Below are 22,278 nucleotides of genomic sequence, written 5' to 3' on the forward strand. Positions count from 1 at the left end.
CACCATGTTGGCCAGGCTGGTCTCGAACTCCTGACCTCAGGTGATCCACCCGCCTCAGCCTCCCAAAGTGCTGGGATTACAGGCATGAGCCACCACGCCCAGCCATTACTTTTATAATGTGGAAAAATATATGGTACTTTTTAAAAATGATGCTGCCTGCTTGAGGAAAATGTTCACACTAGGATCTTTCTCCTTTCCTGGGGGTGGACAGGGTGACATGGTAGATCTGCCACCTCCCAGCTGCGTGACTTGGGGGGTTCCTTTGTTTTCTCATCTGTAGAATGAGGTCAGTAATCACCCTCCCTCATGGGATTGTTGTGAGGACTAAATGAGTTAATATAGGTAAGGTGGTTGAAACAGTGTGAGCACATCATCAGTGCTGTTTGCTGTTCTTATTTACTGAAGTGAAAGCTGAATTCTGAATCCAACTTTTCTTATGGAAGCACAATTTCTGTCAATACTGAATTCCCATGCACATCAGGGCTCTTGATAATCTTAGATTTTAAAAATAAATCTAATAATCTCCTGTTTTTGACTTTTTAATTAGCTGTATGTCTTTGTTTCTAGCAATGGGTGGATTACAACCTAAAATGGAATCCAGATGACTATGGCGGTGTGAAAAAAATTCACATTCCTTCAGAAAAGATCTGGCGCCCAGACTTTGTTCTCTATAACAAGTGAGCAAACTGCATGGGCGGTGGAGGGCGCTCCTGGGGCAGGTGGAGTAAAGTGCCCTAATGGAAGGGCTGCGCGCTCAGAATGCTTCTCACCACTGCTAATATTAAATCACCCAGGATGGTGGCTTACACCTATAAACTCAGCACTTCGGGAGGCCAAGGTGGGAGGATTGCTTGAGGCCAGGAGTTTGAGATCAGCCTGGGCAACGTAGCAAGACAACGTCTCTAGAAAATTAAAAAAATAAATCACTCTAAACTAAGAGCCAAGTTGATGGGCTAGGGATGCCATACGGTGTCTCATGACTTAAAGAGAAAGGATTACTGCAGCCAAATTGAATCCAGGCTGAGCGTGGGGGACATTTGATCCCTGAGAGCCCCTGAAGCACGTGTGGCAACTTTCCAAGGCACCCAAATGCCCTATCGCTGAGTTCCTTGGAATCCAGTGTCCTCCCTACCAAATATTTCTGAGCCTACTGGGGTTGTTACTCATCACATCGTGAACGCCTTCCTGACACCCACTGCTACTGTTGGCCTGGGATGCCTTCACTGCCCATCCACTGGGCCCCACGACAGACTGCATGTTGTGAAATTATAATATTATTCAAGACGTGCTAGTCTAATGACACATTCATTAGCATACGCCCTTCATTTGTCAGGAAATGCTCATTTTCAAAAAGCATCCTTCCCCGGCAGAAGCATGCGACACCGGCCCGGAGGATTTATGGTCTGACATTATACAACATGTGTTGGGGGTCTACAAGCTGTGTGTCCTAGCAGACTCAGGGAAGGTGACAGGGCTAGTGGATGAAAACCATACCCTTTAAGGCAGGCCCTTTCAAACTTCGATTTTCTGCCACATGTTGTCCAATTATACCTGGGGTTCAAGTTTGAGCCAAATTTTTCGATCATTTGTGTAACCTTTTTGGACAAATGGGCTGATAAAGTATTTTTCAGTTTCTCTTCCAGTAGGAATCTGAGAAGAGCAATTAAAATCCTTTGGTCCTTTTGCCAAACTCACTCAGGGACACCCTGGTGAGGAGAGAACTCTGTTTTACTTGCTTACTGGGAGAGACTAAAACAATCCTATGACTCTGCCCTTCGGGCTGCTTTGGGTGGGTCCAGTGCCACACAGTTTTCCAGGTACAGAGCCCACTTCAGTCCCAAGGAAAAACCAATGGGAAGAAAACCACTTGATTTATGACATGAGGGACCAACATATGCCATGATGTCCCTGAAATCCCACTGAGACAGACCCCATCCCGCCCATTCAACACCTATTCTAACACCCTGCCCTCTGCTAAATCCCTTGAACACAGACTGTTGTTTACGGAAAGAGTAAGTTGTCCACTGAATAAGGCCAGCAGAAGTGGCTTATTTTGTTTTTTTAGAACCTCCCATGGTGTCTGTATTTTTAAAAATAATAAATCATTGCCAACAGTTGAAAACCAAGAAATATCACATTAAAATCTGTTTTTTAGCCTCTCTAGAAAAATCCAACATTGAAACTTCCAGAATTTTTTTTGAGACAAGGTCTCTCCTCGGTTCCTCAGGCTGGAGTGTTGTGGTGTGATCATAGCTCATTGTAACCTTAAACCCTGAGGGGCTGAGGCAGGAGAATGGCGGGAACCCAGGAGGCAGAGCTTGCAGTGAGCCGAGATCACGCCACTGCACTCCAGCCTGGGTGACAGAGCGAGACTCTGTCTCAAAAAAAAAAAAAAAAAAAAAAAAAAAAAAAAATCTAGGTTTCCAGCTTCTGAGGAAGAATCCAAATCTGGCAAGACTGGGCCTTCATTCCCACATGAACACATCAGGGAACACTGCAAGGTGGCACCTTCCTGACAGCAGAGAGGGGCAGTCTGTTCAGCAGTGTCACCCTGCACTCATTCCTCACCTGTCTGGCCCTGGAGGTATCTGAGTTTGTGACTCCACTCCAGAGAGTTCTAAATCGTTCTTTAAAAAGCAGTAGGCCAGTCAGGCACGGTGGCTCACTCCTGTAATCCTAGCACTTTCAGAGGCCAAGGCAGGCGGATCACTTGAGGTCAGGTATTCAGGGCCAGCCTGGTCAACATGGTGAAACCCAGTCTCTATTAAAAATACAAAAAATTAGCCAGGTGTGGTGGCGGGCGCCTATAATCTCAGCTACCTGGGAGGCTGAGGCAGGAGAATTGCTTGAACCCGGGAGGTGGAAGTTGCCGTGAGCCAAGATTGCACCATTGCACTCCAGCCTGGGCAACAAAGCGAGATTCTGTCTCAACAACAACAACAACAACAACAACAACAACAACAAAAGTAGTAGGAGGCCCCTTCCCTAACCTGCTTGTCACAGTAAGGAGCCCCTGGAGGTGCTTTTATGTAAAATTCCTGTTTTTTTCCCCCCAACACAGTACATCAAGGAGGCAATAGATGAAGATTAACATTACAAATACTCCTGAGGGCTGGAAAAATAATCTGGGATGCAGTGGACCCACGTTACTTGTTATTTCTTTAAAACTGTGGGTTCCTACATTCTTTCCCAGATACTCAGATTCAGGGTTTACTTAGAGGGTGTGCAGGACTCGGTATTTTTAACAAGCACCCCAGTGATTCTTATTATCAAGTTTGGGAAACATTGCAATAGATAAGAAGTGACACTGCCCAAAAGAGCGCTTCTATAATTAGCACCTGAATAATTAACAGCTGTCTCCTGTTAACATTCCCAAGCGGAATGGAATGCTCATCTGTCACTTGGAGCCATTTTCCTCTTTTATCCCAATTGTAGTGCAGATGGTGACTTTGCTATTGTCAAGTTCACCAAAGTGCTCCTGGACCACACTGGCCACATCACATGGACACCTCCAGCCATCTTTAAAAGCTACTGTGAGATCATCGTCACCCACTTTCCCTTTGATGAACAGAACTGCAGCATGAAGCTGGGTACCTGGACCTATGACGGCTCTGTCGTGGCCATCAACCCGGTAGGTGGTGGCCACATATGATAAGGGTGGTTTCAGGAAAAGTGTGATTCGGGTCTCCAACTTTTCCTTGGAAAATCATAGGCTCTCAGTACCAGTTAGAACTCAGGAATCATCCAGGTTGATGGTTCGAGTTGTTTGGCAAGGGAGAACAAAATGGGAGCTTAAATTAATTTGTTACGCCCAGGCTCAGTCTCAAAAATTTTGATGTAATGGGCCTGGGTGGCGGTAGGGCATCAATATGTTTTAAAGCTCCCAGGTGACTTGAATGTGCAGCCAAATTGGAGAATGCTACTAGTCCAAACCCCCTTATGTTATAGGAAAGGAATCTAAGACCCCAAAGAAGTAGTGCCCCAGAGTCCCTCCTGGGTGTGTGACCCACAGAGCTGGAATCTGTGGCCTTGTCACTGCTAATTACAAAACGCTGCCCCTCATCAGGGTGACCTGCCTGGGATTTCGAAACCTCATTTCCTTTCTCAGGAAAGCGACCAGCCAGACCTGAGCAACTTCATGGAGAGCGGAGAGTGGGTGATCAAGGAGTCCCGAGGCTGGAAGCACTGGGTGTTCTATTCCTGCTGCCCCAACACCCCCTACCTGGACATCACCTACCACTTCGTCATGCAGCGCCTGCCCCTCTACTTCATCGTCAATGTCATCATCCCCTGCCTGCTCTTCTCCTTCTTAACTGGCCTGGTATTCTACCTGCCCACAGACTCAGGTGGGTGTGGTTGCCATGACAGCTGCTGCTGACGCTGATGGGTCTCGTGCTGCTATTTTGGGGAAAGCCAGAAATAATCATGTGCTAACAAACAGGCAGATCGACCCGAACCATCATCATTAGGAGGGTGCATTTGCTGAGAGGGCGTGTGCAGTGGTGAGAGTCACTGTGAGTGGAGTTCACAGCTGGGGCAGACATCCAGAGCGGCAGGGAGTTGAACATGACCCTCAAGATGCACGTTGTAGCTCAGGCTGGTTAAAGTACATTAACTACCAATACCTATTTGCTGAATACCAACTGTGTGCCCAGAAATGTGCTGGGTAAGGCGTGTGATCCCAGACACTTCTCATGCCACTTCCACGATGAAGTCACCTTCTATATACTGACTAATCCTGGTCTTGCTCCTTTACCCGCTGCTCACCACTTGAAAATAGATTCTGCATATAGAGATATGCAGAATCTATTTCCAGATGGCGGCATCTTCACATACAAGACCTTACTTCCCAAGTGGCTATTCTTTCTCACATATCAGCCTAGACAACTTACTCACCTCCTACTGAGTAATCATATCTGTGACATAATTTTATCAAACAACAACCATCTACTAGAAAGGAGGAAAGGGTACCCATCTGCCTGCCCGCAAGTCACTATTCATAAACAATTTACGGCAGACAAGTTTGGAAAAAAGAAAGATGCTACAGACAGACCTCAAGTTTATGACAGGTAGCAATTTTTATCAAAATGACTTAAAAAAACACCCACGAAACTTTAAATCCAACTTGCCAACTAGGAAAAAAGATTATTCATTTACTCAATGAATATTTGCTGAACAAATATTATGTGGCAGATAGACCGTAGAGAATAAGACAGAAAGTGCCTCACCCCACAGAGTGCATGGTCCAGTGACTGCATTCGGGGTTTTGTTTTTGTTTTTATTTTGAGACTGGGTCTCACTCTGTTGCCCAGGCTGGAGTACAGTGGCGTGATCACGGCTCACTGCAGCCTCAACCTCCTAAGCTCGAGTGATCCTTTCACCTCAGCCTCCTGAGTTGCTGGGACTACAGGCATGTGCCACCACACTTGGCTCATTTTTGTATTTTTTGTAGAAACGGCATTGCACCATGTTGCCAAGGCCAGTCTCAAACTCCTGGGCTTAAATGATCCGCCCACCTCGGCCTCCCAAAGTGCTGGGATTACGGGTGTGAGCCACTGTGCCTGCCCTGCACTCGTTTTTAAATAAATTATCGCAAACACAATTTTTTCAACCTTCTAATCAAATGCAACTTTTTACATTAAAAAAATAAATAAATAGAGATGGAGTCTTGCTATGTTGCCCAGGCTAGTCTCAAACTCCTGGCCTCAAGTGATCCCCCCTGCCTTGGCCTCCCAAGGTGTTAGGATTACAAGCATGAGCTACTGCACCAGGCCCTCAAATGAAACTTTTAAAAATAAAAACACTGTCGGGGCATTATAGGAACTAACAAGAGTCTCTATAAACCTTACATGATTTGCACTTGAAAAGCACTTAGGGGCCAGATGCAGTGGCTCACGCCTGTAATCCCAGCACTTTGGGAGGCCGAAGCGGATGGATCACTTGAGGTCAGGAGTTTGAGACCAGCCTGGCCAACATGGTGAAACCCCATCTCTATTAAAAATACAAAAAATTAGCCAGGTGTGGTAGCACATGCCTGTAATCCCAGTTACTTGGGAGGCTGAGGCAGGAGAATCGCTTGAACCCTGGAGGCGGAGGTTGCAGTGAGCCGAGATGGCACCACTGAACTGCAGCCTGGGCAACAGAGTGAGACTCCGTCACAGAAAGAAAGAAAGAAAGAAAGAAAGAGAGAGAGAGAGAGAGAGAGAGAAGGAAGGAAGGAAGGAAGGAAGGAAGGAAGGAAGGAAGGAAGGAAGAAAAGCACTTAGGACAAAGATTATGCTTGATGATAAATGTTGGCTATTATTATTATAATTATTATTCATCAAGAAATTTTATATAAGCGGACAAATATTTTGTATTTGTAGTTGTCTTCTTTTTCACTTGGAAAGGTTTTCCTACCCACCAGGTAGAATTGACAATATCTTGTTAGCATCCGCGCTGTATCCTATACATACATACATATTCTATACATATTCTAGAATCTGGAAGCAGCCAGTAGGGGAAAGCTTCATCATTGAAAGCAGGGTAACACAAGGGTTTCCAGCAGCACCAACAGCAAGGCCAGCCCAGGGAAAGTCCCTCCCAGAGCTTCTCTGCTGCATCTAGTAAAAGATTTTTCATTTACTCAATGAATATTTGTTCAACAAATATTCATTTGTGAGGTCAAGCCTCACAAAAATACCTCAGTGCCATTCAGCCCCTGACCTTCCTGGTGCCAAGTTTGCCCAGCCAAAACCCTCCTGAGATCAAAGGGTCTACAGAAAAGAGGTGGGGGCTGCGGAAATCCTGCTCCATTAGTATGCAAAACAAAACAAACAAAACAAGAAATAAGTGAGAAGACAAACTTCCTCTTACATGAAAATGAGACAGTGAGTGGTGTGAAACCACCGTATCAGAAGATCACTCAGGATGCCAAGGAGAACTCCTTAGCCTTTCGGATTTTGTCCTTTTCTTGGGTTTTGGTCTTACAGCTTGCTCCCTTAATAACAGAAAGAAACATGTACTTCCAGGCTGCCCATTCATCTGCTGGGTAATAAGTAGGCCAGGGGTGATTCAGTTTTATGAGGTTTAATGCATCCTGCTGCGGATGGGAAATGCCACACCGAGTCCAGCTTGTCCACCCAGAACTCCTATCAGTTTCCTGGGTTCCACCAAGGATCAGAAATCTGGAGCATGAGATGAAATATTGTTCCGTTTTCTGCTTGGCAGCCTCTAATGGAAATGCTTGCCACTGGCTGCTGTCAGAAAAGTTAAGGTATGGAGGTTACACAGGAAATTCTGCAGGAAAAAATGCTTTGAGATTTCCCAGAATAATGCTTTGAGAACATGTCGATCACATTCCTCTTACCCTTGGGTTTCAGTGAATGAGTTTGCTTGGGCTGCCACACAAAACACCACAGACTGGGAGGCTTAGATAACAGAAATGTAATTTCTCACAGTTCTGGAGACTAGAATTCCAAGATCAAGGTGCCAGCAGAGTTGGTTTCTTGTGAGGCCTCTCTCCTTAGTTTGTAATGGCCATCTTCTTCCTGTGTCCCATGGCCTTCCATCCACGCATCTGTGTCCTAATTCCTCTCCTAATAAGGACACCGGTCATACTTGATTACTCACTACCCCATATCACCTCATTTTCATTTAATTACCTCCTTAAAGTCCCTGTCTTCAAATAGAGTCAAGTTCTGAGGTCCCAGGACTCAGGACTTCCACACAGAAATGGTGGGGTGGGAGGAACACTGCAGCCCAACCCAGATAGGTGGTTGTGGGATTTTTTTTTTTTTTTTTTGTCTTTCCAGGGGAGAAGATGACTCTGAGCATCTCTGTCTTACTGTCTTTGACTGTGTTCCTTCTGGTCATCGTGGAGCTGATCCCCTCCACGTCCAGTGCTGTACCCTTGATTGGAAAATACATGCTGTTCACCATGGTGTTCGTCATTGCCTCCATCATCATCACCGTCATCGTCATCAACACACACCACCGCTCACCCAGCACCCATGTCATGCCCGACTGGGTGCGGAAGGTGAGTGGGGAGGCCCTTGCAGACTCCACGCGGGGGCACATCTACAGGCCTCCCCTTCGAGGAACCAATGGGTTTCTAGCTAATACTTGGGGCTATTTAGGAACTGAGTTCTTTTTTTGTTTGTTTTTTGAGACGGAGTCTCGCTCTGTCGCCCAGGCTGGAGTGCAGTGGCACGATCTCGACTCACTGCAAGCTCTGCCTCCTGGGTTCACGCCATTCTCCTGCCTCAGCCTCCTGAGTAGCTGGGACTATAGGCGTTCACCACTAGTCCCAGCTAATTTTTGTATTTTTAGTAGAGATCGGGTTTCACCGTGTTGGCCAGGATGGTCTTGATCTCCTGACCTTGTGATCCGCCCACCTCGGCCTCCCAAGGTGCTGGGATTACAGGCGTGAGCCACCGCGCCCGGCTGGAACTGAGTTCTTTCTGGGCTTTAGAATTTTTGGAAGGAACTTTCTTTGGCCTCTTTTTAGGAATAAATAACTCCTGTAGCCTTCCCAGAGAGAAAAGAAAAACAGAATTAACAAAGCTCATTTCAAATTCAAGTTTAAAGAATCTCTTTAATTAGAGAAGATCAACAAACGGCTCTTTTTATTGAAATGCCGTGAAATTCTCGAGATTTCTTTTGTATGTTTTCCAATTTGTGAACAGACTGGCTGACTTTTTGCTGGTGAAATCATCTGTTGAGAATCGAATGAGGGCTAGAGATGGGGGGGTTCCTGATAAGAGAGGGTCAAAAGGTGACTTTTAGTGAAGGACTTGCTCTCAAATATTTACGTTACTGAATTTAAAAATTTAACATTTCAAATATGTCTTTCTTTGACAAAACTTAACAGAGACACTGAAGTCCAGGATCTTTTGTGCAGAATGTAAAATATTTGTCAGGAATTGACAAAAGAAGCTACTGCTTAAAGTCCACGATGTTTTGTGTAGAATGTAAAATATTTGTCAGGAATTGACAAAAGAAGCTACTGCTTAAAGTCCACGATGTTTTGTGTAGAATGTAAAATATTTGTCAGGAGTTGACAAAAGAAGCTACTGCTCACAATGTACTCTTTTAAGAGGAGAGTTAAGAGTCCCTGTTTCTGTAAAGGCTGTTAGACGGCTCCTGGCAATACCTGTAACTGCAGTTTCTTCAGGAACAGGAAACAGAAGAAAACAGTCTAGCTGTTTTGTGGGATATATTTGAAGTGGAGGCGCCCCTTCTTTAACCATTTGATCCGGGTGACACATTGCCAAGGCAGTTTCCATACCTGTAAGGGATCCTGAAGCTTTTAAGCTCATTGGTGGCCCCAGGTCGATGACTGCACATGGGCTCCCTCCGGTGGCGAACTTCTCACATTACAGAATCGTCGCTATTAACCATAGCCATTTCACAGGAAGGATACAGAGGGATCTTTGAAAAAATCTAGTATAGTTATTTTGTTTTAAGGACAAGAAGATTGAAGCCCAGAAAAACTGAATGACCTGCCCCAAATCACACTGATAGTTCAAAGACAGAGTTTTATGCTTTCCTTGTGGACAATAATTCTCATGCATGGATTTCTTTTCTGTATTAGGTTTTTATCGACACTATCCCAAATATCATGTTTTTCTCCACAATGAAAAGACCATCTAGAGAAAAGCAAGACAAAAAGATTTTTACAGAAGACATCGATATCTCCGACATTTCTGGAAAGCCAGGGCCTCCACCCATGGGCTTCCACTCCCCCCTGATCAAACACCCCGAGGTGAAAAGTGCCATCGAGGGCATCAAGTACATCGCAGAGACCATGAAGTCAGACCAGGAGTCTAACAATGTAAGCTTTGTGGCTTGAAATCCACGCCTCTGGGTTTAAATGGTCAAATGCATAAGCACAGATGGTGAGTTGACTTGACAAGTAGGTGGCATACAACAGGCAGCTACTGACCTGAGATGAACCCTGGTGACCACCTCTAGACCACCTTAGTAAGTTATCACTTTGTAAATAATCTATTCAAAAAATAAAGATAATGTCAGCCAAGGGATGGCAGGACTTAGAGATCTACAAATTAAAGGGCCCTTAGATGATGCAAAGCACAAACGTTTTGAGTCCAGAAACCACCTTAGGGAGACTCTGTCTAACATTTTCCTCTCTCCCAGGCAGCGGAGGAGTGGAAGTACGTTGCAATGGTGATGGACCACATTCTCCTCGGAGTCTTCATGCTCGTCTGCATCGTCGGAACCCTAGCCGTGTTTGCAGGTCGACTCATTGAATTAAATCAGCAAGGATGAGCAGAAAGTGAGCTGAGCCTAGCTCTGCCCCAGAACCTACCAGAGCAAAGAAGGGCGGGAGAGGAAGATTTGTCTGCTTGCTATACTCGCACTTATCAAACGTGTAATCTTCTGTACTTATTATTGATAAGATTTACCTTTATGTAAGTTTATAGCCTTGAAGTGTTTTCACATTGCTTCTCCCTTTAGTTCTGCTGTCTCCCTGAAGAGTGAACCCTCTTTAGTAAATGAAACTAATCACTAAAAAAGTGTTCATTCCCAGTGTCTGGAAGAGTTTTTCCCAGGATAACTGAGGTTTTCTGTTGCATTGTCATTGCTGTTATATTTATGTGTTTACTTATTTTGTCTAACCACGAGACCACTAGGGAGTTGCTGATGTTCTTTTTAAAATGTAGTGTATCCTTTGCTTAACAGTCAGTTTTGTACCTACTAATAAAACTCCATCTACCAGTCCTAAAGAGATAAGGCATTTGATTCAGAAAGAGAGGAAGCAGTAGAAATGAAATAAACTAAAATGCAAACTGCATCAAAAATCCATGGGTTTTTTTGTTTGTTTGATTGTTTTTTGAGACAGGGTCTTACTCGTATCACCCAGGCTAGAGTGCAGTGGCCCCATCTCATCTCACTGCAGCCTCCATTGCCAGACTCAGGTGATTCTACAGGTGCACATCACCACACCCAACTAACTTTGGTATTTTTTGCAGAGACAGGGTTTTGTCATGTTGCCTAGGCTGGTCTCAAACTCCTGGGCTCAAGTGATCCGCCCACCTTGGCCTCCCAAAGTGCTGGGATTATAGGTGGGAGCCACTGCCCTTGATAAAAATTCCGTATTTTGAAGCAGATTTCTAGACCTGAGAAGTCAGAGAAGGTTTACCCGTCTCATATGGCACCTGGGCTTGATCAGGGTCTGAAGGGAAACAAGTCCTAACGGTAGGGCCTGGGCACTGTGGAAATCGTCTTGCCTGTATGGGTTGACTTCATCCTCATACCCTTCATAAAATCTTAGAATGTCCCTATTTTACAAATGAGAAAACTAAATTTCAGGGAAATTCTGTAATGTCCCTATTTTACAAATGAGAAAATTGAATTTCAGGGAGGTAAAGTTCTCTGCTCAAACTAGAAGAACTAAGATTTGAATCCAGACTTTGAGATTCCAAAGCAGCTCCAGGCTGGGTCAGTTCATCTGTTCACTGGCTCTCCCAGCCACCCCTGGCTCCATCTAGGCCATTCTGTAACTCTGCTCAGTGTTTTCAAGAATTTCAGTCTCAGCAAAAATCCATCCTTCTGTCTTCCCAATTAAAATTCCTGCCTTCCCCCTGCTACCAGCCCTTATTCCAATTATGTTCGAGGTTCAAGTCCTATAAATGAAACCAGAAATGTATTACACATCACCATTTCTAAAATTCTGAAGAAGTAAGTAGAAGAGAAAATGATTTCTTTTCACATTGAAAACTTTAATCCACAATATAGTTTACCCAAGAACTAGAAACTGTGCAGCTACAGGCCAGGCTTAGTTGATGGCCTCCAAATCACCATAATCCAACTGTGTTTGTCAAGGTTCTCCAGAAACACAAAACCAATAAGATATGTGTGTGTATCACAGTTTCTAGTTGTAGAGTAAACTATATTATGGGTTAAAGTTTACAAGATGAAAATAAATAATACATATGAGACATCATAAATATATCTATGAGGCTGAAAAGTCCCACAACAGGTTGTCTGCAAGTTGGGATTCCAGTAGCACGACTCAGTCCAAATCTGAAGACTTCGGAACCAGGAAAGCCCATGGGATAATCCTCAGTCCAAGGCTGAAGACCTAAGAACCCAGAGGGAACATCAGTCTAAGTCCTGGAGTCCAAGAGTCAGAGAGCCTGGAGTTCTGATTTCCAAGGGCAGGAGGAGGAGGGTGTCCCAGCTCCAAGAAGAGAGACACAAGTTTGCCTTTCCCCTGCCTTTTTGTGTTCTATCTGGGCCCCCAGCCAACTGGATGGTGCCCACCCACATTGAGGACAGATCTTCCCCACTCAGTCTGACTGACACATCAGACTCCTGTGGAAACAAATATACCCAGAGATGATGTTTTACCAGTTCTCTAGCTATGCTTTAATCCTGTCAAGTCAACACCTAAAATTAACCATCACAAACCCACCCCTTGTCAACTTGGCACCCATACCCATCTCCTTAAGCCATACTTGGTCTCCAAATAAAGACAATAACAAGTTAATAGTTCACCCAGTGTGATACAGCTATCCTGCATTCAACCAAAAATGCATTAACCCCTGCCCCAGAAAGGAGGTCAAGTCCTTGATTGATGTTTACTCCTCCCGTGAGATCCCATAACTTAAATACTATGATGTAAAATTAACAATACTTCAATACTGATATAAAGTCAATATCTTATGCTACATAAGAGAGAGGAGTGAACATAAAGATATTTGCTTAATATATGTGTATATACATACAAATGTATTTTTAACAAAGGGGAGGAAACACTCATGACAATTATGGTCCTCATTTCTGTAAATGGTTGTGTGGTCATAGCTGGTATTTGTAACTACCTCCTTCCACTACCCATTCTGTATTCCCTTTGCAAGCACCTCAGGTGGTCATGGCACTTCAATGTGGGGTGACCCACGCTTTCATTCCTGAAGGGTCTGGGCCATTTGTAGTCAGTCCTGCCTGAATTGGGTTGCAATTTCCCATTGACCTTAATTACAGGGTATGCTAATGCTGAGAGATGCCCCAAGGGATCTCCTGTATTCCAGACACACTCTTCCTTACCTGTATTGCGGAGTAGTAGCCCAATTTCCTTTTGGAAGTCTGGTTAATCACCCCAGCCTGTACCATAACTCCCTTCTTAGCCTGTCAACTCAGGACATAAGGAGCTCAAAGTGGCCAAGTGGCAGTCTGAACTCCCAGTTCAATGGAATCATTGTGTCTCCTGGTGGAAGCATTCCTCCCTCTGTAACTAAGAACTTTAGGCCAGCAGAGCATAAAGTTGTGCAAATGGGAAGCAAAAATTTTACTAGTGGATCACCAGGGATAATGATGAGTGGTGTCACTCCCATTTTCACCCCTTGATTCCTGAGTCCACAAATCCTGGTTATGGGAGAAACAAGACCATATGCTAGACACTGATTCAGAGCATATACAGCCTTCTGGAGAACCTCGCCTCAGCCCTACAAAATGCTGTCACTTAGCTGGTGCTGTAACTGCAATGTCAAAAAGCCATTCCATTGTTCTATAAAGCCAGCTGATTCAGGATAATGGGGAAGATGGTAAGACCAGTGAGTTCAATAAGCATGAGCCCATTGTCACATGTCTTCGCCTACAAAGTGAGTTTCCCGGTCAGAATCAATGCTGTGTGGAATATCATGATGATGGATAAGGCATCTATAAGTCCACAGATGGTAGTTTTGGCAGAAGCACTGCATGCAGGAAAGGCAAATCCATATCCTTGTGTCTATTCCAGTCAGTGTCAGTATTGTAGTACTCAGTAAGTGTCTATTCCAGTAAAGACGAAATGCTACCCTTTCTATGATGGAAGAGGCCCAATGTAGTCAAGTTGCCCCCACATAGCTGACTGATCACTCAGAAAATAGTGCCCTATTGGGGCTCATCTTTGGTCTCTGATGCTAGCAGATTGGGTTTTCAGTGGGTGACTGTAATCAGGTTGACTTTGGTGAGTGGAAGTCCATGTCGCTGAGTCCATGTATAACCTCTGTTCCTGCCACCATGGCTACCTTGTTCATGAGCACATTGGACCATGTCAGGGGTGTCTGGGGAAAAAGGCTGACAATATCCACAGAACAAGTCGTCCTAACCACCTGATTATTAAAGGCTTCCTCTGCAGAGATCATTTTGGTGAGCATTTGCATGGGCCAAAAATATCTTCACATCCTTTGTCCACACGAGAGGTCTACCCACATACCTCTTCCAGGATTTGTCACAAATTTTGCAATTATGTGCCTTCCAAATCTCTGACGATCCAGTCAAACCATGGGATACAGCCCATGGATTAGTATATAATCACACGTCTGGCCATTCTCCTTCTATTCAAAGTGCATGGCCAGGTGCACTGCCTGAAGTTCTGCCCACTGAGAAGATTTCCCTTCGCCCGTGTCCTTCAGTGATGTCCCCGGAAGGGGCCATAGTGCTGCAGCTGTCCACTTTCAGATGGTGCCTGCATATTGTGCAGAACCATCTGTGAATCAGGACCTGGCCTCCTCTTCCTCTTCAGCGGATCATAGGGTACTTCCCATGAGGCCACGGGTGCAGGCGGAGAGAGAGAAACCATGGGCATTTGGGCCACTTCATGTAACTTACTTGTGTCTGCAGGGCCTGCTTGGGCCTGATCATGTATATACTACTTCTATTTAAAGATGGAACACTGCTGTGCACACCCAACTTTATGGGTTGGTAGATCAGATAACACCCAGTTCATGATAGCCAGATCAGGTTGTGTGGTAACTTGGTGGCCCATGGTCAAGCATTCAGTTTCTACCAAGGCCAAGAGCTATCTGTGAAAAGGAGAGTACTTATCTGTAGATGATGGCAGGGCCTTGCTCCAAAATCCTAAGAGCCTCTGCTGTGATTCTCCTATACCCTCCCTATCTGCCACTGACCCCTCAAGCACCATTGGATGTGCTGGATCATATGGCCCCAAGTGGCAGAACAGCTGGCACAGCAGCCTGGGCCTGTTGCAGAGCCTTCTCCTATTCTGGGTTCTACTCAAAACTAGCAGCTTTTTTAGTCACTTGGTGGATGAGCCTGAGTAACACACCCAAATGAGGAATATGTTGACTCCAAAATCCAAGTAGGCCCACTAGGCAGTGTGCCTTTTTCTTGGCTGTAGAAGAGACCAGGTGCAACAACTTAACCTTCACCTTACGAGGGATGTATCAACAGGCTCCATACCCCTGGACTCCTAGAAATTTCAGAGGTAGAAGGCCCTTAAATTTTGATTGGATTTATTTTCCACCCTCTGACATGCAAATTACTTACCAACAAGTCCATAGTAGTTGCTACTTCATGCTCATAAAGGTCCAAGCAGCATAATGTCATAAACATAATGGATCTACTCCTAGGGTGGAGAAGATCAAACCAAACTCAGACACCAGTCTCCTCTGGAAACCCCCTCACAGCCACACTCAGAAGTGGTGCTTTACCATCCCTCTAGGTATTCCTTAGTTCAGTCAAGTTGACACCTAAAATTAACCATTACAGCAGGGTATAGGCAGGTAGTTGGACTTTAAAGTTTTAATGGCCTAGAATCAAATGCTGCATTTTCTATTTTGCTAGCTGTTTGACCTTGAAGAAAGTTAATTAACCTTTCTGAGCCTCAGTCTCTGCATTTGTTAAAGGGCCTTCATTGACTTCTTGTAATGATTACACGAGGACATGGAGATTTTCAGCACCCATAATCACAAACAACATCATTGTTGTTTTCTTCCTGCCTTTTCATTCATTCCTCAACTATTCTCATCCTGTGGGTCCAGAAACACTGGTTTGTTTTGTTTTTGTTTTTGTTTTTTGTAGAGACTGGGTATGTTGCCGAGGCTGGTCTTGAACTCCTGGGCTCAAGCAACCCTCCCATCTTGGCCTCCCAAAGTGCTGAGATTACAGGTGTGAGCCACTGTGCCTGGCAGGAAGCACTGTTTTTAGAAGGCACCTTACATAGTTCTTTTGCTGGGGTCCTCAGACCACCCTTGAGAAGTATTATTCTTGAAGGATGACCAGAAGTTTGGGCAACAAGGGGAGTGTGGGCTGTCACATAGTTTTTGAGGTAATGCACATGAAAGTTCAGGGTACCCCAACATCATACTACATGCCCATAGTGCACCCAGAGCCAAGATGCATGACCTGCAAGACCACAGGCAGTGGCCCTGGGGAAGGAGGCAGAGGGAGGATGTTTCAGGCAGAGTGCTGTGGGGAGGGGTGGGGCATGTCTGTGTGGTGTGTGTCTGTGTGGTGTGATACAGGGTATGTTGGAGACACTGAAGCTTTTTGGGGAGCACACAGGGTGGGAGATAAGGCAACAGGTCGGGAGGTCCTTGGGTGTCATGTCCAGGAAACACTACTTTACCTGGAAGCAGTGAGAATCCACGGGAGGATATTAGCAAAGATGGGACCAGAGGCATGGATGGCCACATGAGAGGTGAGCTGAGAGGGTAGGTCTGCAGGCAGGGACATCATTGAGCTTCTAAACCAGCCAGGTGAGAGCCACTGAGAGACCTGAACTGAGCCCAAAGCAGAGTATGTATTGAGCAGAGGACAGACTTGAGAGATGTCCAGGAGGAGGGTCTGGATTGGTTGCTGGATTGGGAAGAGGAAGCAGGTGCTGAGATGACCAGGAGGGTGCAGTCAGGGGATCCAGCGTGTGATTCTTTGCAAAGACAGGTCAGGAAGAGCAGGTGTTTGTGGAATGGGAAAGCAGTGATTAGTTAAGGGCTGATCATATTTAATGTAAAATTCTCGTGTGACATCCAGGTTCTGGTCCCCAGGCATCTAGAACAGGCATCTAGAACTCAGAGGACAGGCCGGGGAAGGAGGTAAAGATTTTGATCTAATATCTTGGCTTGAGGTGACTGCTAAGGTAGTGTGAGGAGTGGGAAGAGGAGGATGTGCCAACGTGATTCTGGGTCACATCAATCCCAGGAGCCAGGAGATGGAACAGGCTGAGGGAGGAAAGGTGGGATGGGGAGAGAGGGGATGTGGAAACCATGGAGGGCCCTGTCAACTGTGTCATCTGAGAGCGCTGTCACTAAGTACTGAAAGGGGGGCTCAAGGTCTGTTGTGCAGGAGTCACTGGCCAAAGTCATGAGCTTCAGCTAAAGAGGTTTTGGCAACATGCAGGGCAGAAGCCAGGTGGCTCTGTGTTAAAGAGGAAACGGGGAGTGAAGAAATGAAGACCAGGAGCTCTTTATTTTTTCCTGAGACAGGGTTTTGCTTTGCTGCCCAGGTTGGAGTGCCGTGGTGTGATCACAGGTAACTGCAACCTCAGCCTCCTGGGTTCAAGCGATCCTCTTGCCTCAGCCTCCCAAAATGAGGGAATTACAGGAAGGAGCAACTGTGCCCAATCAGGAGTTCTTGAGTGAGACAGGCAGTGAGAGTTCAGGCAAGAGTGAGCATGGAGTGTAAGGTCACAGGAAGGGTGTTTTATTTGAATGGGAGCTCTTCAAGCTGTTCATTTCTCGGGCGTGTTCTAGCTGAGGCAAGAAGCCAGAAAAGTACAGTGACAAGAACTGGAGAAGGGGCGTGATTCCGAGGGGACCGGATGGAAGGGCTAGAGGCCAATGCAGAATGGGATGTACGCCCACCTGTTAGAATGGCTGTTCTCTAACAGTCTAGATCTAGCAAAGGGAGAAGGGGAACCCCTGTACATAGCAGATGAAAAAGTCCTTCATGGTTTCCACGTTCTCTCTCCGCATCCCACCTCACCTCCCTTGGCCTGCTCCATCCACTGGCTCCTGCGATTGATGTGATCTGGAATCACATTAGCACACCCTCCTACTCCCACTCCTCACACTGCCTCACACTGCGCGTGCATGCGCGTGGGCACGCGCGCACACACACCCTGAGGAATATTATTTAGCCTTAAGAAGGAATACTGGCTGGGCACAATGGCTCATGCCTGTAATCCCAGCACTTTGGGAGGCTGAGGCGGGCGGATCACCTGAGGTCAGGCATTCGAGATCAGCCTAGCCAACACACTGAAACCCCATCTCTACTAAAAATACAAAAAATTAGCTGTCCGTGGTGGTGCAAGCCTGTAATTAGCTGGGCGTGGTGGTGCAAGCCTGTAATCTTGTCATTTGTGACAACATGGATGAACCTGGAGGACATTATGCTCAGCAAAATAAGCACCAAAGTAAATGAATCAGCATTTCAAAGAGCTGTCTGCACTCTTATGTTATTGCAGCATTATTCACAATAGCCAAGATAGCAGAGTCAACCTAGTGCCCATTGTGGGTAAATGGGTAAAGAAAATGTGATGTGTGTACATGCACAGAGGAATATTATTTAGCCTTACGAAGGAATCCTGGCTGGATGCGGTGGCTCATGCCTGTAATCCCAGCACTTTGGGGGCTGAGGTGGACGGATCACCTGAAGTCAGGAGTTCGAGACCAGCCTGGCCAAATCCCATCTCCATTAAAAATACAAAAACTAGCCAGGTGTGGTGGTACATGCCTGTAATCTCAGCTACTTGGGAGGCTGAGGAAGGAGAATCGCTTGAACCCAGGAGAAGGAGGTTGCAGTGAGCCAAGATGGAGCCCCTGCACTCTAGCCTGAGTGATAGAGCAAGACACAGTCTCAGAAAAAAAAAAAGGAATCCTGTCATTTGTGACATGGATGAACCTGGAGGATATTACTCTTAGTAAAATAAGCCAGACGGAGAAAGAAAAATCTGCATGATCTCTCTTATCTGTGGCATCTAAAAATGTAGACCGCACAGAAACAGAGAATAGAATAGTAGTTAGCAGTGATTGGGAAGCACAGGGGAAATCAAAGATGTTGGTCAAAGGGTGCAAACCTTCAGTTACTAGATGAATACATGCTGGGATCTAATGTACAGCATGGTGACTATAGTTAATCATACTGAATCAGACATTTAAAATTTGAGAAGAGAGTAGATCTTAAGTGTCCTTGCACGCACACAAAGGGTGACTACATGAGGAGACGGATATGTTAATTACTGTGATTGCAGTGTACCAAATCATCACGTTGCACACCTTAAATATGTAAAATTTGCATTTGTTAATCACACCTCAAGAAAGATGGCAGGGGGCGGGGAACAAAACAAAAAGGACATTAGGATTGCATACACGGGAGACCTGGCAGAGGGAGGCTGGCTGACTGGGCAGGGAGAGGATGGTGCTGTGAGCCTATGAGGGGTCCTGGGGCATGTCAGGTGTGTGCAACAGGAGCTCAGGTTCACACTCAATAATGCTATTTGTCTGTGCAGTTTGAAGTCAGGACATGATGGGGAGCAGAGCCTACCTCCTATTTTTCCTACTTCCAATTTCTCTCTACTGTTGAAGAGAGAGAAAGCTCTCACATCTGCAACATTTGGGGAAATTATCATAACATAATGATCTTTTTGAAGACTTTCATCATCTTTTTGTACAAAATTAGTATCAGTTTATAATCCAGTTTCTCTGTCCCTGTTCTAGTAATGGTCACATGATGCCCCTTAGAGTAAAAAGGTGTGGTAATCTAAGTAAAGCTGAATTATCAAAATTTAAACTATATATTTGCATTTTTAGAAAATCATTTGTTTATATGAATGGCTAGAATTGATTGTCACATTCATGCATTCATAGACTTAAAAAAAGTATTGAAATAATCATTAGGTTAGAATGATGGGATAATGACATTTTTTCACAATTTTCTATAAGACTATTCTCAACAAATATCTATAAAAGTGAAATGTGAAGAATCTGGGTCTTCGCAACTTTTTAAACCTTGAGAACAGAAGATAAATGTTCTTATATCTAATTCAACTCTAGGACTAATGTTCTTTTAGCCTTATTTTAAATTCAATAAAGTAAGATGAGAGAAGCATCAACTGAGTTGTATAAATCTTGAGCATACAATAACTAGGTGTTTTCTTTAACACTGGAGTGTTATTGTCAATTTTATATATCTAATGAAAATAGCAACACATCCTTCTATCCCTGAAGCTGGGACAAATAAAAACTTTTTCTTTTTTTACAGGCACAAACTAGGTGTGGGTCTGGTGTGGCGATTGCTGAGGGTAGGGTCCTCTTTTGGCCTGGGTGACTTGTTATTCAAGTGCAGAAACATGTGCCTGTACGCATTTGTTTCAGCCTGCTGCTCTTTATCCCACCCTACATGCCTGAGAGTCCTGGAGGATGGTTCCAAGGCCACATTAGGCATTCACCTGTGTCACTTGACTGCAGATTGAGCTCATGGTTGGGCCACCGTCTTACTTTTGCAAGTCTCTTATCCTATTTCTAGTTCATTTTTCCAACACAAAATAATTTTAATGGTGGTATCATGCCCAATAAAAGCATCATGATTAAAATCTAATAAAGGTTCTAAATGCTTGGCTGTAACATACCTGTCAAGAGTGTGGCTACATTGGGTAGGCTTCTCTGCTCGCAGTGCTAACGCGAACCTCTCAGCTGCAGTCAATACATCCTTTTCTTTGCTTTTGCTTCTGTTTCTGAGATGCCTCTCCCCTCTCCCATCTTTAACCTCCAAGACTTGTTTCAGCTCATCCAAATTCATAAACTCATGCTGAATCCCTCACCTTCAGAGGCCTAAGTCTCAGTCTCAGGCCAGCAAAGCACTCGTCTTATTAGTCTTGCATTGTAGGGACTTACTTGTCTAATACACAAAAACTCCCTGTTCTCACAGTTGTATTAACCCATAAGCTGTTTTCTATGGCATGGATTTTCTCCTAATTTCTGCAGAGCACCCATCACTCAGTGAACACAAAGTCAATGTTCATTAAATTGAAGAGACAACAGTCTCTACCCAAGCCCAAGGGAATTGGTCAACCAGTAATTGAGGCCCTGTTGTTCACCAGCCCATTCTATGGGTAGATGCCCCAGATATAAAGAAAACAGAAGAGTGCTAGGCTCTGTTCTCTGGTGCAATCTAATTGGAGTGGCATAAACATAGACAAGGGACATGCTACACTGAGAGGCAATCCTCCTTAGATAGAAATGTTTTCGCGTGATTTAACATTGTCATTAACTTCTGGAAGCCCCCTTAATCTCCTTTATTTATGCTAGTCCACCTTTTTACCAAGCCTACTTCCTATTTTTCAAATCTGCCCTCTCCTCGTCATTCCCATGGCCACCCACACCGGCCTACGTTGTCACTGCTTCATATCTGAATCCCTGCAGTAGTATCAGTGTCTGTCTTTTCTATCCTGAACATTGATATTCACCAAAATCCACCAACATCTGGGGAAACAGCAAGGCCCATTCCAGTTTGAAGCTCTTGGGTAATTGTGTGACTCCACCTCATTCCTTGTGGGAGAGAATCACTGCCTGATGCCAGTTCTTCCTGGTTGCATTCAAGGCCTTCTCTGCTCTGATCCCACATTTTCTGGCCAACTTCAGCTCCTTATGTTCAAATCATTTGTGTCATTTTATTAAATAAATCAGCTGACAATTGTTTGCCTGCATGACTATTAACTGGGGAAGGACAATAATTCCTTCCCCAGGATAATAAGGCACCATTATCTGCCTTTTCATTACGAAACGAATCTAAAACCTGGTGCCCTTTTCCTTTCCAGTGTCAAGTGACTTATTTGCCCCAGAAATTTCTAGGATGTTGCCAAGCTGATGAAGCAAAGAAACCATATAGTTCCCTTGGCACAAAATGGAAGGATGACAAGGAAAGCAAACCAAATGTAATCATAAAATTGGTTGGGCTTCTGTTCTCCCTTTAGTGTGAAATGTTTAAGATTTCTTGGTCTAGGCCGGGCACAGTGACTCATGCCTGTAATCCTAGCACTTTGGGATGCTGAGGCAGACGGGTCACGAGGTCAACAGATCAAGACCATCCTGGCCAACATGGTGAAATCCCCCTAAAAATACAAAAATTAGCTGGGCATGATGGCACGCACCTGTGGTCTCAGCTACTTGGGAGGCTGAGGCAAGAGAATCGCTTGAACCTGGGAGGTAAAGGTTGCAGTGAGCCAAGATCGCGCCACTGCACTCCAGCCTGGTGACAGAGTGAGACTCCATCTCGTTAAAAAAAAAAAAAAAAAGGTTTCTTGGTACTGGTCTAAATCTTTTTTCCCCTGAGGACATGGCACCCTTTGTCATTTGTAGCTGGGCATGTGTTTGACATAGAAGGCTGCCTTGGGTCTAGAGATGTGATTCAATTTACAGCAGATGGGTGCTTATCTTATATTGGCTTAGTGGTGTTCTAAGAAAATGAACATAATGCCTTACTTTATTCCTGATATTCTTAAACTTTATTTCTTTTTCTTTTCTTTCTTTTTTCTTTTCTTTTTTTTTTTTTTTT

General features: G+C 44.8%; 1 protein-coding gene and 1 long non-coding RNA gene across 4 annotated transcripts in view; one reads left to right on the plus strand and one right to left on the minus strand.

Moving 5' to 3' along the window:
• CHRNA1 (cholinergic receptor, nicotinic, alpha 1 (muscle)) overlaps positions 1–10,802 on the plus strand; it is a 17,386-nt gene extending 6,584 nt beyond the window's left edge. Inside the window, exons 4-9 of one of the 3 annotated variants that reach the window (XM_011991878.1) lie at positions 568–677; positions 3,436–3,631; positions 4,109–4,346; positions 7,794–8,017; positions 9,575–9,814; positions 10,138–10,802. In XM_011991878.1, the coding sequence (XP_011847268.1) occupies positions 568–677; positions 3,436–3,631; positions 4,109–4,346; positions 7,794–8,017; positions 9,575–9,814; positions 10,138–10,269 (1,140 nt within the window). In that variant the 3' untranslated portion in view covers positions 10,270–10,802. The remainder of the gene's footprint in view (positions 1–567; positions 678–3,435; positions 3,632–4,108; positions 4,347–7,793; positions 8,018–9,574; positions 9,815–10,137) is intronic. The other 2 variants (XM_011991879.1, XM_011991880.1) reach the window with 2 other exon arrangements.
• The window catches only part of LOC105548046, a 45,808-nt gene that overhangs the window by 17,136 nt on the left and 6,394 nt on the right, over positions 1–22,278 (minus strand). The window lies entirely within an intron of this gene.

This window comes from Mandrillus leucophaeus, unplaced genomic scaffold (genome assembly GCF_000951045.1).
Source record: "Mandrillus leucophaeus isolate KB7577 unplaced genomic scaffold, Mleu.le_1.0 Scaffold40, whole genome shotgun sequence".
Lineage (NCBI taxonomy): Eukaryota > Metazoa > Chordata > Mammalia > Primates > Cercopithecidae > Mandrillus > Mandrillus leucophaeus.